We start from the raw sequence: 16,685 nt of genomic DNA on the forward strand, positions 1-16,685 counted from the left end.
TGTCAGGGATTACAAATTTGAACTGGATGTGCTTGGATTAGGTGCATAGCAGTTTGTTATAGACTCACTGGTATTCAGCTTGCTATGCTCTTGAGCACAGACTAATTGTATTCTCACAAATTAGTTGGGCCTGTAAAAGTAGATAAAGTTAGGTGTTGATCATTTTGAACTAATCTGTTGAGCACAAATGTTAAGAATTGCACAGTGAGCAGTTTATACAGTTAATTTTGTTTGAGTGTTTAGAGTACAGTGATTTCAGATTGCTTTTAGCACATGAATGAGTTGCAGATATATTGGTTAAGTAAACTGAAATCTTATTGGGCTGGGTGTAGTAGGACTTGGTGAGCACATGTATGGATTTTAAAAGGCAGAATGCACACTAAGTCAAGGCATTGCACATGGTCTTGTGCAATGGAGTAGAGAAAGCGTGTAATCTCTAGGTATGAAGTTTAGAGAATAGACATGGGCCTTGTGACTGAGATGGGATTCTGAGGATGCTTAAGACCACTGAAATGCAGTGTGGATCAGCAAGTAACCATTGGTACAGAAATAGAACTGTTGCTTTGAATAAAAGCAAAAATTAGGGTTCCCTATAATAGAATGGAAATTTGAGTGTATGCAAACTCAACCTAGGCAGAGTCACTTTATGCATGTGAGCAGATTGTTAAATATGTTGTATCCCCTTAAATGGCATGGAGTCAAGACCAATAAAATCCAAAACTTATCTGGCAATGCCCAGTTAATTTTTGTTTTTCCTTTTATTTTATTTTATTTTTTTCAGACAGCGGCAGTAATGTGGCAAGTTTAAATGTGAAAGAGTGGCAGGATGGTCTACGGGCACTGTTACCAAATATTAACATCAATTTTGGGGGACTACCAAATGCTGCTTCCTGCTCTTCAGTGAACCATGCAGCAACAGCCTCAGCCAACAGCACCAGCCTGAACTGGGAGAGTGGGAGTAGCTGGATGGACCCAGCAATTATAACAGGTGAGGCCAACCGATCATCTCCATTCAGCTCACTCCTTTACCCCTGTACCAACCCAGTTGGGATCCAGTGGTTCAGATATGAACTGCATCCAAATTAAGAAGCAATACTGATTGGCAGAATCAACATTGATATTGATTTTTCAGTTTTGAAATCAATAGATGTGGGATCTTGTTCCATAATTTCAGGGACTGTTTGTATAAGCAGAGTTCCAGGTTTTGTTCCCCTCCCCACCTTTGATGTATTTTCTCCGATTTGCACTGTTGGACAGTAACTACTGCACTGGTTAAACCAGTTTAAAGGCAGATCTTACTGAATCTCAGACCGACCTGAGAGTTTGTTTGGCTCGGACTTGGGGAATCTGTTACGGTGTTGGGGTGTTGATTAGTTGGGTTACAGTGGAGAGTGGAAAGATCAAAGTTTTTACATACACTTGATTTTGCCATTCCAAACATGCTCTACGTGGGGAGCATTTTGAATTGATCTGACAGACCTGCTTGGTTCAGCTCTGTCACAAGTAGGGCAAGTGAGTTCGGTCAGTGTCATTACTTGGTGTTCTCTGATACTCCTAAAATGCATTTTCCTTTTATTTTTTTCATTGGCAACATTGCCTCAACTTGCCAGCAGAAATTGATCCACAAATGAAGTAAATCCTAAGTATGGTTATCCCTTTCAAATAAATCTCATCTTTTTCTGCACAAACAGTATAGGAAGCTCTGAAAATTAAAAGGAAAACTTCATGTGCTGTGAATCTGAAATAAAAACAGAAAATGCTGGAAACACTCAGCAGGCCAGGCAGTGTCTGTGGATGGAGAAGCAGTTAATGTTCTCAGTCGAAGACCCTCTGACTTGGAATATTTGCTTTATTTCTCTTTCCTCTGCAGCCAGCCAGCCAGCTGAGTGTTTAGAAAACTATTTGTACAGGCAGAGGTTAACTGATTTGAACTTAGGCTTGTGGGGTTAATATACTGCAGTATTCAGTCCTTCAACCTTTCTGAAAAGACCTTAAGGATTGAGGTTATAGGACAGACTAACATTGCAATTTAGTGAGAACAAATGTTTTGCACTCAAGGTGTATGCGATGAGACGGGATGGTAGCGTGGAGTTGGAAGTTAATGGTTCAAATCCCAATCCAGTGATGAGCATGTATTCTAGACTGACATTATTGAGCTAGTCCTGCTTTGTGGGGCTGCAAGTTTCAGATGTTATGTTCCTTTCTGTAAAAGGTGCAAAACTTCCCACAGCTTTATCCTTAAACCAACAAGCTGTTCCTTATTTGCTGTTTGTGGGGCCTTGCTGTGTGCGAGTTGAGTGTTATATTACCATTTTGCAGCATTAACCGTACTTCAGTACTTCCCCTGGCTGACGTGTATGGGGGCAACCTGAAATGTTATTTCTCTTCATGTTTTGTATTTCAAGTTGAATGGCTTAATTTTCATTGTTTCCTGTCCCATCAGCTGGCTTGATCTTGCACCTCAGTGCCCCCCTCCCCTCTACACTGCACACCCATTCCCTTCTGGGTACATTGAAATTGTTAGGAAAGTATGATGTGATCTCCTGTGGCATTGCTTAGTTGGCTTCTGGAGCACAATCAAACAGTTAATAAGCTGATTTCTTACAAATGGTTATTTTCCAAGGAACTCCTTTCTGGGAGTGGTTGATAGACTTCTCGGACAGATCATGTTGATTTGATAATCCTGGGCATCTGCTAGATGGGATTTCCTCCTCTCTTGTTCTTTGTCCTCCAACACCCCCACTGCTTGTCCCTGTTCCTCTCGCCAGTCACGTGCACTGTCCTGCACGTGTTTAGTGGGAACGTTCCTTGGAAGTGGGATGATTTTAGTTTGCATTATAATATATTGGATCAAAGTTAAATCACGTTTTGAGCAGTGTCGTCCACTTGAATTCACTGACTAAACAAGGTTGTTGGTATAGTGATAACACATCAGTCACTTGCACTAATTTAAGTAGAAATTGACCTTTATTACCAATCAAAAATGCAAGTTCTCACCACATTTGTCTAATACCTAGTAGATTAGACCTCTTACTGGACTTCTAGATTCATCACTCAAATTCTAATTGTTTTGGAAGTCCTGCTTTTTTAGTGAGCACTAAGTAGATGGCAGTGTTGCACTGACCAGACCGGCACCAGTTCAATTCTCAGCCTGTGCTCAGTTCGTGAATCTCATCTGGTGGTGTGCAATGAACCTAGGATGCAACATGGAGAGGGGAAAAAGTGCCCTAGTCCTATTTGTGATTTACAAGCTATGTCCATTACTTCTGCTGAAAATGATTTTGGCAATGCGCAACTTACATTTAGCAATAGTGATGATGTTCCTATACTGAGATAACCTCATGCATTTACTTCAATATGAATTAATCCCAGAAGAGAATTGGATTTGTATCTCGAACAGAAAGTTGAGGCTATAGGGTAGTAGGACCAGTTGGGAAGCCTTTCAAAGGTTTGGCACATGATCAATGGACCAAATGGCAAGTTATGTCTGTGAACCCTCTTAAGAATGTGGAGAGTAATGTTAGAATTTCAGGTAAATGAATACAAAATAAAATGTAACTGGGACTGCAGAATGTGCCCATAAATCCAGTCACTGATCTGCACTGAGATTCTGTGAAGTGAATTACAATATCTCTGAATTGTTTTACTGCTTTGACATATTGATCTGAGGTTCCAGGTGACTGAACAGAAAGAAATACAACTTGAGGGCAATATGTCTATTTCGGGTTAAGCCATGATTGGACGATAAACACCTGTCTTTAGACGTGAGCAGAGAAGTCCCATGTTATGAATGGGGCCTTTCTCTAGGAAACTAAAATGTGCCACATTAAATTTCTAAAGCACTCCTTTGGAAAAATGTGCACTGTGTAAATTGAAAACATTTTTGTGTAAAATGACTGTGCATTCTTGCTCTCCTTCACCCTCTCATTGCTGCGTGCATTGTACTTATGGCTGCTATGTATTTTCTAAGGGAGAGAGGGAGAGTTCTCCTTTTGCATTCAAAACCTCAGGGTGAATGCCCCTCTGAGCTTTGCAGAAAAGACAGATAATGTTCATGTACTTATTCGGCTTTGTTTCCTGGGTTCAGAAGGTAAAGGGTGAGGTCATCTGGGGGGTATTTAGTTTTATGGCAGTTGGCAGCATGTTGTGAATTTGTTTGCACCATGCCGTGCTTTTGAAGACCTAATTTAAGGCTGCTCCGTCACAGCAAGTGGCCTGCAAGTTACCCCAGTATACTGTCAAACCTGACCATCGACTGGTCTCCATTATGGAGGCCATTGCACTGCATTATTCTGGCTTGTGTAATGTATAGATCGGAGAGACCTTTTTCAACTATGATATAGTCAATTGCAATCTTGCCCCCTTATATTTGAGATTGTGGATTCAAGTTCTACTCCAGAAACTCGAGCAGAAAATCCTATGTGACTGCAATGTCAGATGTACCAGCAGAATCAGTCAAGACCCCATCCTTCCTCTTGGGTGTACCCAAAAGATCCCACAGTACTCTTTGAAGAGATACAAGAGTATTCTCTGTTATGATCTGTTAATATCTGTACTTTGCCCAAAATTATCAAAAGGCAGATTCATTTCTTTTCTATATCCTGTTTGTGAAAGTTTGCTCAAAATTGGTTGTCACATTTTCTGCTTTCCAGTACCTGTACTTAAAATACTAACTTCATTGACTGTCAAGTCCTTTGGGGCAACCTGAACATGTGTAAAGTGCAAGATAAGTGCCAGCCTCTCTTTCTTTATGCTAAGATTTTTAAAAATGTTTTCTGTGTATGAAGCAAGTACATTCTTGATCACTTGTGGTCAGGCTTTTATTTTTCTTTAAGTTCAGCAAATTTATTTTTGCCATTGAGGCTACTTGGTTCCATTATAACTGCCATATACCTTCACCCCACCTGAATCTATAACATGGGGCATTGGGGCTCGAGTGGCAGCAGGCATGCTTTCAACTGCGTTGCCCTACTTAGTGTACAGTATGAGTAGCATTGGTTTGCAGTGACTTGGCCCATTTACCTATGGGGAAACAGATCTCAGCTGCTCATTCACCTGTGAAGTAAAACTAGCATAATCAGAGTGAGAGTGAATACAAGGACTGAGAGTATTGGGATATTGGAGGGGCATGTTTGAGTGGGCCCATATTTCTGTTTACCCTTGACTTGTTGGATCCACTGAAATGTTTTCTCCTCTGAGTGAGATGGAATATTACCATTACAAGCCGTCCCCAGGTTACTCACTGACACCCATACGTACAAACAAACTTCAAGTTTAAAAGTCCATACGTAGATACATTCATTCCTACAAACAGCAAAACTGGTTTCCTCTCTTTCCACTTTTAGTAATTGTTCTTTCTCATCATTCTTTGCTTTTGATGCCATTCATTACAATACTGTGGAGGTGTGATTACCGTATTAAGTGCTTTTCCTGACATGGACAAAATCGACATGGCCTTCTGGTAAAACAGAACCTGTTCATTATTCAGGGACAGCCTGACGTCTTGTTGCCTCCCATCCGTGCAGTAGTTTAACATCCCACAGACCCCACCCATTACCACCTACTCAAAGTCCATATTTTCTGAATTCCTTGAATAGGACCGAATTGGTTCAAGGCTGGTTCAGAGGGTTGCTCACTGACCTCCAGTCTTCCAAGTAGGCATAAAGGATCCAATAAAATGAGCTGAAGGGATTGCTTCCAAGTCTCCTGAATAATATTCACCTTTCCATCAGAATCAGAACTAGAATGTTGCCAGGTCTTCAGGAGTTGAGTTACAGGGAAAGATTGAACGGGTTAGGACTTGATTCCTTGGAGCGCAGAAGAATGAGGGGAGATTTGATAGAGGTTTACAAAATTGAGGGGTATGGACAGAGTTAATGCAAGTAGGCTCTTTCCACCTAGATTAAGAGAGATAAGTACGAGAGAACATGGCTTTAGGGTGAAAGGGGAAAGGTTTAGGGGGAATTTCACTCAGAGTGGTGGGAGTATGAAACGGGCTGCCACCTGATGTAGTAAATGTGGGCTCACTCTTGAGTTTTAAGAATAAATTGGATAGATACATGGACGGGAGAGGTCTGGAGGGTTATGGACTAGGTGCAGGTAAATGGGACTAGCGGAATACCATTTCGGCACAGACTAGAAGGGCCGACTGGCCTGTTTTCTGTGCTGTAGTGTTCTCTGGTTCTAAATGGAACATATTTTGCAGATATTTATCCCATTGCTGTCTGTGGGATCTTTATGCAAATTGCCTGCCATATTGTCTACATTAGAAGAGTGGTATACTTCACAAGTACTTTATTGACTGTAGTGATTTGGACCTCCTTGAGCTTGTGAAAGATGCTGCATTAATGAAGTTCTTTTTAAGGGTGACCATGGACCAAATTCATGCTGCTTGTAACACAGTCTGGAAATTTGGCTGATCCTTGCTTCATTTTGTATAACTGGAACTCCTGCCAGTAAATATCTGATATGTTTAGCTCTTCCAATTACTCTCAGGTCCGCAGCCACCTTTTTCCACTCAAGTTCATGCATCATACTAAGCTGACTGTATTGGATGATTGTTATGCCTGCGGCTGTGACAGCCAAGTTTGATCCACAGGAGGAGTTGTCGGGGAGAATAGCCTAGTGCCAGTGTATAATTCTTTTCTTTGACAATTTCAGCTAAGATTATTGTCACATTACTTGCACTTCAAATAAGCCAAACAACTGGTGTCTCAGCAATATTTTAAATGTTGTACCTACCAGCCAAAAGTGTTGAAAGAAAAAGGTATAGTTGGTGGAGTTCAGTATATTGCCTGAATTGCTAAAATAATAACCCAAAGAACACTGATGATAACCATGTTCTGTAAAGCATCACTCTACAGTTTACTACAAAGTGCCATTTTGGTTAATCCACACATTATATTGGGACTTTTATTCCAGGATAAGCAAACATTTTGTGTTACTAGATTTAAAAGGTATAGCTTTTGAATCTGCTTCTCTGTTCAATTGTCTCTCTTGTCTTGTTTGTAACTGAGATGACTAATGACATTTGGGATCTGTCCCCTTTCCCCTTGGGGTGAGGAACATGACATTTTCTGCAACCATTTGGGATGTAGGGCAATAACGTTAAAGGTGTTTGGGAGTGGTTGTGCGATGGTGACACTGTCTTTGAGTATGCAGAGAGGCTTTCTCCTGCCGTCTTTCTCCACCGCTTGTCAACTTTGGGGAACACAGTTGGTATCATAGTAATGTGATGGTAACCTTTGGGAAGGTGACATTTTCCAAATATCTTCATGAATAGCCAAGTTTCCAGTCACCTGGTAAGCACTACTGACCAATTATAGAGCTAGTTATAACCTAAATGTTAACTTTGAAATCTCTGGAATGATGTTTTCTCAGATTTGAATATGTGTAATTATTTGGGGGGAGTTTGAATCGAGTGGAAGTGAGCTCGTTCAGTGTTCTCAGCGAAACCGGCAGGCCTCCTTTATTTCCACTCTGACCTGTATGAACCTTGCAGAGAGGTTGAAACAAGCCGTTAGCTGCTCTGCCTACCACTGCCCCTTAAATGAGTTTGGATGGATGGCAGACAGAAGTAGAAGGAAGGGCAGCCAGGCCTATTCATTAAGATTTGAACACATTTAAAAAAAATATATTAATTCAGAAGTGAAAATGCATCTTATTGCCAGGTGAGGATACCTTGATAGGTCTGCCTGGTGATTCTTGTATCTTATGCTTGTTCTTTGCTGTTTGGGAAGTCAGGTGGAAAGTAAATGTGTGGAATGTAATAATCTAAGAGCCAGTCTTTGTATCCTTTCACACTGTTCTCCCTCTTGCTGCCTCCCCCTCCCCCTCCCAAACCCACAATAAAATTAACATCTGCTCTCTCTTCAGCTGAATGGGATCAACTACCTGACTCTACTAATCTCTGCAGTGCAGTTTACAATTGAGCAAATTTATAACTGAGTCATTGATGGTTGCTCTTGTATAAAATGCCTAATTATTAAAATAGCTATCGCAAACACTTAAACTGTTGGCCTACTTACCACTTTTGTTGTATAAACATAGCGGCTGCTGCATCAGCTCTGAATTGAGCACGTACTGCATGTTATTTGACCACTGATTTAAGTTTGTCACCTTTGCATCTTAGAGGATAGGAATAAGAAAGCAGTAATGAGACTTGGTTATTCAAGTTTTCATAAAGACCAGTCTCAAGTTGCACTGTTAAACAGGAAAGGCAGGATCAACGGTAGTAAGTGAGAAGGAATATTTTGACATTGAATATTCTGACACACAGGAAACACCAAAGAAATTATGAATTTGAAGTTAATGCAGCAAGGTCTGAGGGCCAACCTACACGTCCCTCTCCTTACGGCCACTGTTACTAATGGATTAATGGCCAAGCTGAAAGCACCCACAATGTCCTGGTTCGTTCTTGTTAGAATGAATGCGAGCATTATTATTCTCCGTGCAGACACTTGTGGCTGTTTTTGCTTTTAATAGGTTTGGATAGTTGGGTGTAGAAATCGCTGCAAACATGCACTGAGTGAAAATGGATCTGTTTGATTCATTACGCCAGCTATCACCAGTGTGCTAAATGCTTCACTTGCAGTTGGTCAGCCTTGGGTCATTCTCGTTTCTACTTTATTTTGGTTTCTTCCTAACTGCTTTGGTTCCTGTATTTAGGATTACAGCAATAGGTAGAGCCCCACAAGTGTTGACCACAAACATGACATAATCCTGTCTGTTTTTCTGTTCCCCAGCATTTGCCTGAATTCAGTAGAATCACTGGTCTTCACAACCAGTTGAAAGTTTTCTTAAAGATTATCAATGGGTAATGCTCAGGCTCATTGCAATGCTGTGGTCACTGCATTGGCTGCTGTCAACCTCAAGACCTCCTTTTGAATGGCTGATAGTCTTGCTAAGCTGGAAGTGGTTCTATCCAATAATTTGTGTAATGATCCTACGATTTGGCTTCACTAAATCTGCAATATTTTAAAGTAAGTTAATACAGCTCTTGATACTTGATGTACAAATGGTATATCATTAACGGGGTTGTTTGTATAAAGTTAACTGGCCATCACATGCAATGTTCAAAATTCAAGTTGCTCAGCTGGCACTGAGTGAGCTGCCAATCCAATACAATCTGTTTTATGCCATCATCCAAGAGGAATTTCTGCCCTTTGTCAGTCTTTTGAATGTTAGAATCAACTGTCTCCCTTACAACTGTTGTAGCTCCAGCACTTCAGTTATGACTTGACTTTTCAATGTTTAAGCCAATTGGTTGTGGAGGATTGCTTTGGTGGGGTAGGTCCCTCATGGTTGTGGAGTGAGCAGTGAGTTATGGTTCCATTTCCTATTTCTGAAGTCCACAGTTGCATGCTGGAGAAGATTATATCCAACATTGTCTATGACCTGTACAGGTGCCCACAACCTCCGTGGAGGATCAAAGCCACTTGCCTTATTAGCTCTGTATAAGGGGGCTGCCTGCCTCTTGTCGAAGGTTTTGTTTGGTGTGGTCTCTCCATTAATCAATCTGAACTTGAATATAATTTTGTATAAAGCTCATACAATGTTTAGGGCTTGACTCACTTGTTTGAAGCAGATGAATGTGGAAATGTTCTGATATGTATTGTGGGAATAGCTTGGTTGCAGTATTCCCTTGTTGCGGTGTTGCAGTTCTTCATTTTGTTCCCCCCCACCACCCCCCAATGATTCAGAAATACCTTAAAGCAAATTCTTTAAATCCGAATATTATTCAGTTTGGGTTTAAAGATGTCAGTTTATATTGTAATGTGGCAAAATTCCGAGATAATATCATCAGACCTGATCTGCCCTTCACAAACCAATGATTTTAGTTCGAAGATTTGTCTGTTGGTTTTTCCCATACTTCTGCTGTTTCTCTGATTTATCAGCCTGCTTGTCTGATGTACAGGGTTGGATTGACAAGAATGTCTTTCGATTGACTTGTAGTGACCAAATCATGACTTTAGCCGCTAACGCCAACTCTCTCCTTGGTCATGCTACTAGATTAGCACACTTGAGATGAGTTTTCCCACATTCTCTCATTTATCACCATCAATTCTGAACCTTTTATAGTCATTTCGTGCTCATTAATTCAAAATTTAATAACTTCAAATGCTGGAAGTCTGCAATAAGAACACAATGCTGGAAACACCCAGGAGATCAGGGCAGCATCTGTGGAGAGAAAAACAGTTAATGTTTTGGGTTTATGATCCTTCATCAGTGCTCATTTAATGCTCTTAAAGCTAAATGTGACTATTCCCATCCTTTGACCATTTACTTTGCACCCTCTATAAATTTGAGCTCATCCACAAATCTGTTCGTTCCCAACTTGCACCAAGTCTTGCTCGCCTCTTGTCTGGGCTTTCTGACATATATTGATCCCAATGCAGTGGTTCCTCGGTCTTAAAGTCTCATCCTTGTAGACATATTACTCCATGACTTCATGCCTTATTATCTCCTTTAACCTTGCAACCTTAGAGATCTTTATGCTCCTCACATCTTGCTTTTGGCTGAGCTTTTAGCTACCTATCCTAATATCTCCTTAATGTTGCTGTATTTGATAATGTGCCTTTGAAACACCTTTGCTTACTCTATGTACTGCAAGGGTTCAAATTCTCATTGAAGTGCAAAGGTTGTGGGTTCAAATCTGAGGCTTGCACTAGAAATTGAATCGAGACTGCAGTGCAATGCTCAGTGCTGTACCATCGGAGGTGTCATTTGCAGGACGTGATGTTTCAGGGCAGCACAAAGGATCCTATGGCACAATTTCAAAAAAGTGGGTGTTATCACACTATCCCTGTGGGATGTATCTCTCAGTCAACATCACAAGAATATACTTGGTCGTTATCATCTTTCTATTTATGGGGCCTTGATGTGCACAAATTAGCTGCCAGACAATTGTGACTGCACTTCAAAGTCCTCCATTGGCTATAAACTACTTCGACGCATCCTTAGATTGCACTACATAAAAGCATATCTTTTTGAACTAAGTTATGACGAGTTGGAATATTCTGGTAGTGTTATGAATTACTAGCTTTTTGAAGTCTTGATTGAAACAATCTCCTGCTCGCTGATGAAGCTTTGTTTTCAAAATCGTGTATTTTTTGCATTCGTAATCAAATAGTATAAAAGGAGGTTGGAATATAAAGTAGACAAAATGTATTAATAAAACATTAATGGCTGAGGGTGTGATTTTTTTTAAAAATTTTTTGGGATTTACTCCTAACTGCAGTGCTGTTCAGACTGGTTAATTCAGGAGAATGCATTGTAGGCTTGGGTCCAAATTAGAGACCATAAATATGGGAGTCAAAAATGAATCAAATTAGGAATTCAGGAGAAACTTGTTTACTCAAGTGTGTCGGGAATATAGAACTAGATACCACCAAGTCGGTGAGGTTAGTAACAGTTGTATTTAAAGAGAAGCAAGAGAAGTACAGGAGGGATAAAGGATCAAAAGGCTATGTAGATGTGAGATTAAGAGGATACACCACTGGAGCAGCACAGAACTGCTGGGCTGAAAAATTTCATGGAGTTAACGATATAACTAGAACGCATGTGTGTAGTATTTGTGTACACAGTTTTGTCATGTGCTGGAGAACTATTCAAGATGTATTTTAAAAGCAATAAATCTGATTTCAATGGACAAGGAGTGGGGTCTTTAGTGACCTGATATAGTGTGGTATAGTTAGAAAAATTCACTGATGGTACTGCTTTGTTTGATTAAGTCAAAAAGATTATTGATGTCTGGGGAAAACAAGGAGATGTTTCCAATTGTGGGGGAGACCAGAGCTCCAAGCAATAAGTGTCCATTTGTCAAAAATAAATGGGCGCAAAGGTTTCTCCTGAAATCACCAAGCTGGAGATGGAAAGTGAAACTCAAACGACATAAAGTAGTTGAGACTAGGTGGATTTATCAGGAAGCTAGATAAACACGAGGAAGAGAGTGATAGAAGATTTTGGTGGGGTTGGATGAAGTTGTGAAGGAGAGTTGTGTGAAGAGCAAGTGTTTGGTTCAGTAGTCCCCTGTACTGTAAATACATGATGACTGTATAGTACAACATTGTGTATCTGTTGCAGTGTTGGGAAGAGAAATAGCTTGTTGATTACTGATCAGGGCCCCTTGCAGGGAAACGTGGAAATCTGTTGATGCCCATCCTTGGACATACCGGCTTGGTCATTTCAGCTGACAACTTTGTAAGCTTGTACTTTCAAAGTGGAGTCCCAAAGCAAGATAGAGGAAAAGAATGCTTTCATCCATTGGACTAACTCAGCAAAAGTAAGCACAAAGTGCTTGGGGCTGAAGAGTGGTCGCTAGCCAGCGAGAAGGGAAAGGGAACAACATGTTTTATGAGAAGTTTTTGCTGAAAGTTCTTCAAGCTCTGTTTACGTAATGTTTGCTTCCTGATAATTGGGCAAAAAGATTATTAGTGACAGATTGTTAACAAAGATTTAATGAAGTACTATCATTTCTTTTACCTGGTATTCCACTTGTTGTCAACAGTACTTCTGTGGTCATTGTTTCCATAAAATACAACAGTAGAAAGATGTGAAATCTTCCTTCGAAGGAATAACATTTGCCACCCCCTATCTATAAATCACTGTCCATAGGAGTTGATGAAATACTGACTCCTCTGCCGAATTGATACCTGCAGCTGTATTCCGTCCCTTGGCAGTTAGTAAACAATCACAGAACGATAGCAATAGCCTACAGAATTAAATGTCTGGAAACTCATTTCCAATCAATGAGTAACCTTCAGGCAATAGATAAGTCTTTAATAAAATTTCCTTTCCTATCATTTCATTGTGCTGCCACTAGGATTTCAGTGGAGTATAATGGGTATGTAAAATTTTACTACCGTGTTCACTTAAACTGCGTATATTTTTTTAAAAAACTCCCAACAGAATGATGATAAATACCTCGCCGTTCCTTTTTGCCTCTCCAAGCATGTTGAGTTGTTTCATAGGATAGTAGAATGAAAACTTCCTCCGAAGCAGTAAACTCCAGCATTGGAGTACATTCCTGTTTGGTTTAGATCTGTTGCTTTCTAAATATTGATGTATAGTGTGGGCATGTATGGGACTTGCTGTATAATAAAGCAGATGGTGGTCTCTTCTAATGTAACCCCATGTGTGTGCTATTTGTGGGTAAATGTCTCACCATAACATTTGAATGCACTTGTATAGGCCTTTTGCTGTATAATGCTTCTGTATATAATTAACAATGCACTGGGCCCAATGACCACATTGGAAAAACATGGCACATTTGCATCTGTTGTAAGTGAGGCTATAGAACTGTGCAGGATTTATAGAGTTGAAAAGCTATTATAAAGGCTACATGTGGCAGTGTGATGTTTCTTGAATGCATCTTACGAAACCTCCGTGACTGCTTTCGAGAAAGACAATGCACGCTTGTGTAATTCCTTTTGCATCTTTTTATCCCAAAGGATTTCACCACTCCTGGATTTTTGTTGTAATGCAGTAAAATGTAGGGGCCACATTGCACACGAGTCTTGAACAGCTTGGGATACTGGTTAAGGAGCAAGTATTAACTAAGACATCAGCAGAACACCCTGCTCCTGACATCATGCCATTGACCCAAGCCATGAGGGTTTTGTTGATTTTCTTTTATCAAATTCCTTCCTTTGTACATAATTAAGAGACATGAGCATAGTCTCATCTGTATGACATTATTACCCTGCCTGTATTTCTGGCCCTACATTTGGCTTGGAATTGTTGCAATACTTGCATGCATTGAATCCTGTTTGAGTTACCACTCCCTATAATAATCTTGGTCAAACTGAATCATTATATTTAGCTCTCACAAGTTGATGGGTCCCTTCTAACTCTAAACCTGTTTGCCCATGAGCTCAAACTTCATCTGCAAAAGTATTATTCAGTGTTGAACCTGCTGTGCTCGTCAGGTCTGGGTTATTCCACTTACTTTAAACTCTGCCCAGCTCTTGGGTTGTTTCTCAAATGTTGCTCTTATTAGCCTCCCCGTTTCCAAACTTTAACTTCAGATCCAGAACTATTCAATATTAGTCTTCCAAACCCATGGTCCCCTTCCTCAAACAACTTGTCTCAGAAATAAAAATAAAAAATACTCAATACTCAGTGGATCAGACAGTTTCTCTGGAGGGAGAAACTTAACATTTCAGGTTGATGAGCTTTCATCAGAACCAGGAAGAGTTAGGAAATGGCCATGTTTTAAGATGAAGAGATGGAGAGAATCAAGAATGTGGTGGGATTGAGAGCAAGAGAGAATGCATTGACAGAGGGTGGTAATCTTGCTAATGGGAGCTTAATCTATTGAGGGGAAATGTGAATAGAGAAAGGAACATGATCGGAACTGCAGGACAGATGCAGAACACAGCAGTTGCTGGAAGTCTGAAATAACATGTTCACAAAGCCTAATGGGGCAGGCAGTATCTATGGAGAGAGGAACTGAGTTGCATTAGAACTGGCCAGGCATTTAAAAATTGTGCAGGTACTGGAAACCTGTCTCTCAAAATGGAGTTTGCAACCTTTGCGATTTTTTCCTATTCCTCCTGTCTCCATCTTGAATTTGAGTTTGAAACCTTCCTGGTCTGTGCAGTTAAATTACTTTTTGGATAACCAGTAACCAGTACACCAGAGAGGTCAATGGTTAATGAGGGTATTTCAGACAGAGTTCTTCTTCAGTGAATATGGAATTTTGCTTGAAGTTTTTCCTCAAGATGTCCACAACTTGAGACTATTGGTTCAGCTACTTGGACCAAAGGAGGATATGTAAAGGTTCCTGCAATGCATTACCTGAAAGAATGGTGAAAGCAGATTCAATAGTTGCTTTAAAATGAGAATGAAATGGAAAAGATTTACAGGACTGATGGGACCCAAATTGATTGGTCTTTCAGAGAGACTATGCGGTCTGATTCTACTAGTGTATGATTTAAAGCAGCGACATTAACTTGTATCCTCTCTCCACAGGTGTCCCAGCGTCCACAGGGAACAGTTTAGATACTCTGCAAGATGACAACCCTCCACATTGGCTGAAGTCGCTCCAGGCGCTGACAGAAGTAGATGGCCCCACAGCAGCACAGACAGGGCACAGTAATCCATTCAACACACAGATTCCCTTACACAGAGCTGGCTGGGCCCCTTACCCACCGCCCTCCAACCCAAGCAATTTTCACTCTCCACCTCCAGGTTTCCAGACTACCTTCAGACCCCCCAACAAAACCCCCACAGATCTTCTACAGAGCTCTGCATTGGATCGTCACTAAGAAAAACTGATTTACTCCCCCTCTTCTCTTCCTTTCTTTCTCTCCTTCACTACACATAATCTCAGTTCCTGATCAGTACCAGATGCAATGCAATCGCAGCGTTACGTTAGAATTACCGGGAGATTTTTTTTCTGCTCACCAGTCTCTTGAAAGCATGCTCCTCTCTCAGGTGGGCTGCAGTGACTCCTGCTGACCGGTAACCAATCCTCAAGACCCATCTAGAACCATTGATCAGTTCAGCACTGATGGAAGCCCTCGGCTCACCGTGCTTGTATCTCGTGCAATAATAATTTACGCATCGTGAAGTGAAATATGCACAGTCAAACTGGAGTGTCAGTCACAAAATTGATACTTACCAAATAATTAACAGTGCTTTTGAGTTCACGGTCTGCAGGAGAATGGCATGTTGGATAAGCATTTTGATTAGTGATTAAACGGGCATGTAGCTGAGGAGTGGATGAGTTGACTAAAACAATTTGATTTTTTAATTTTGACTTTAGCTTAAATAATACAAGAAATATGTTTTAAAAAAGCATTCACAAATTTAATACCTAGACAACAATAAAGAACTGCTGAACAGAGTGGTATATACTCATTTCTTTCTGTCTTTCTGTGTCTGTCTCTCTCGGCATTTAAAATCCACTGGAAAGGGAACTCTGAGATAGCACTGCATTAGGGGTCACTTCATTCATCAAGCACACGACTTGTTGAAACTGCCTGCCGCTTCAAGTAATCTGTAGGTCTGGACATGCAGTATTTGAAGAGTGTGGTTAACCTTGACGCTAAAACTAAAAATGTACCTCTTAAGATTAAAGACTAAATCTTAAATAAAAAAAAATACTTGACCTAGCTGCGTTTGATCTTTAAGTCTATTCTTGCATTCATCAACTGCCTCAATGACAAACTAATGTAGTACTGTCTGGGGTTAAGCATGGGTGAATGGTATAATTAACCTCTGGGAAGTTGAATGCATTGTACAGTCTCTAAAACCACTAATGCGAGACCTGGGGATACGTTAAAGTGAACTGGTCTGGCTGTGAATACTAATCAGCTTTCAAGAAATTCCTGTGGGTACAAACTTTCTTGAACCCCAAGTGAATATAAACCCTCTGAACTACCGATCATGATTAACTCCCAAGGAAAATATTCACCAGTGCTTAAGATCTCAACAAGTATTAATGGTGGAACACATTGGATATTAATCAAAGCATGAGAGCCACCTATAACTGTCAACCAACAATGAGATCATCTGATACAAGAGGTTCTGCAGACACTGGAATTGAGAGCAACACAAAGTGTTGGAGGAACTCGAGATCGGACAGCACCTATGGAGGGAAATAAATAGTTGACATTTCAGCTGGAGACCCTTCATCATAACCTTCCATGGACGCTGCCTGACCTGCTGCATTCCTCCAG

At 40.5% G+C, this 16,685-nt stretch overlaps 1 protein-coding gene across 13 annotated transcripts in view; it reads left to right on the top strand.

The window, feature by feature from the left end:
- Positions 1-16,249, top strand: part of LOC127578538 (CCR4-NOT transcription complex subunit 4-like) — a 122,225-nt gene extending 105,976 nt beyond the window's left edge. For 4 of the 13 annotated variants that reach the window (XM_052030682.1, XM_052030677.1, XM_052030681.1 and 1 more), the window contains 3 exons: positions 782-988; positions 12,824-12,844; positions 14,974-16,103. In XM_052030682.1, the coding sequence (XP_051886642.1) occupies positions 782-988; positions 12,824-12,844; positions 14,974-15,269 (524 nt within the window). In that variant the 3' untranslated portion in view covers positions 15,270-16,103. Of the gene's footprint in view, positions 1-781; positions 989-12,823; positions 12,845-14,973 lie in introns of all 13 variants that reach the window. The other 9 variants (XM_052030689.1, XM_052030686.1, XM_052030687.1 and 6 more) reach the window with 6 other exon arrangements.
- The last annotated feature ends 436 nt before the right edge of the window (positions 16,250-16,685 follow it).

The sequence above is a fragment of the Pristis pectinata genome, chromosome 15, assembly GCF_009764475.1.
Source record: "Pristis pectinata isolate sPriPec2 chromosome 15, sPriPec2.1.pri, whole genome shotgun sequence".
NCBI lineage: Eukaryota > Metazoa > Chordata > Chondrichthyes > Rhinopristiformes > Pristidae > Pristis > Pristis pectinata.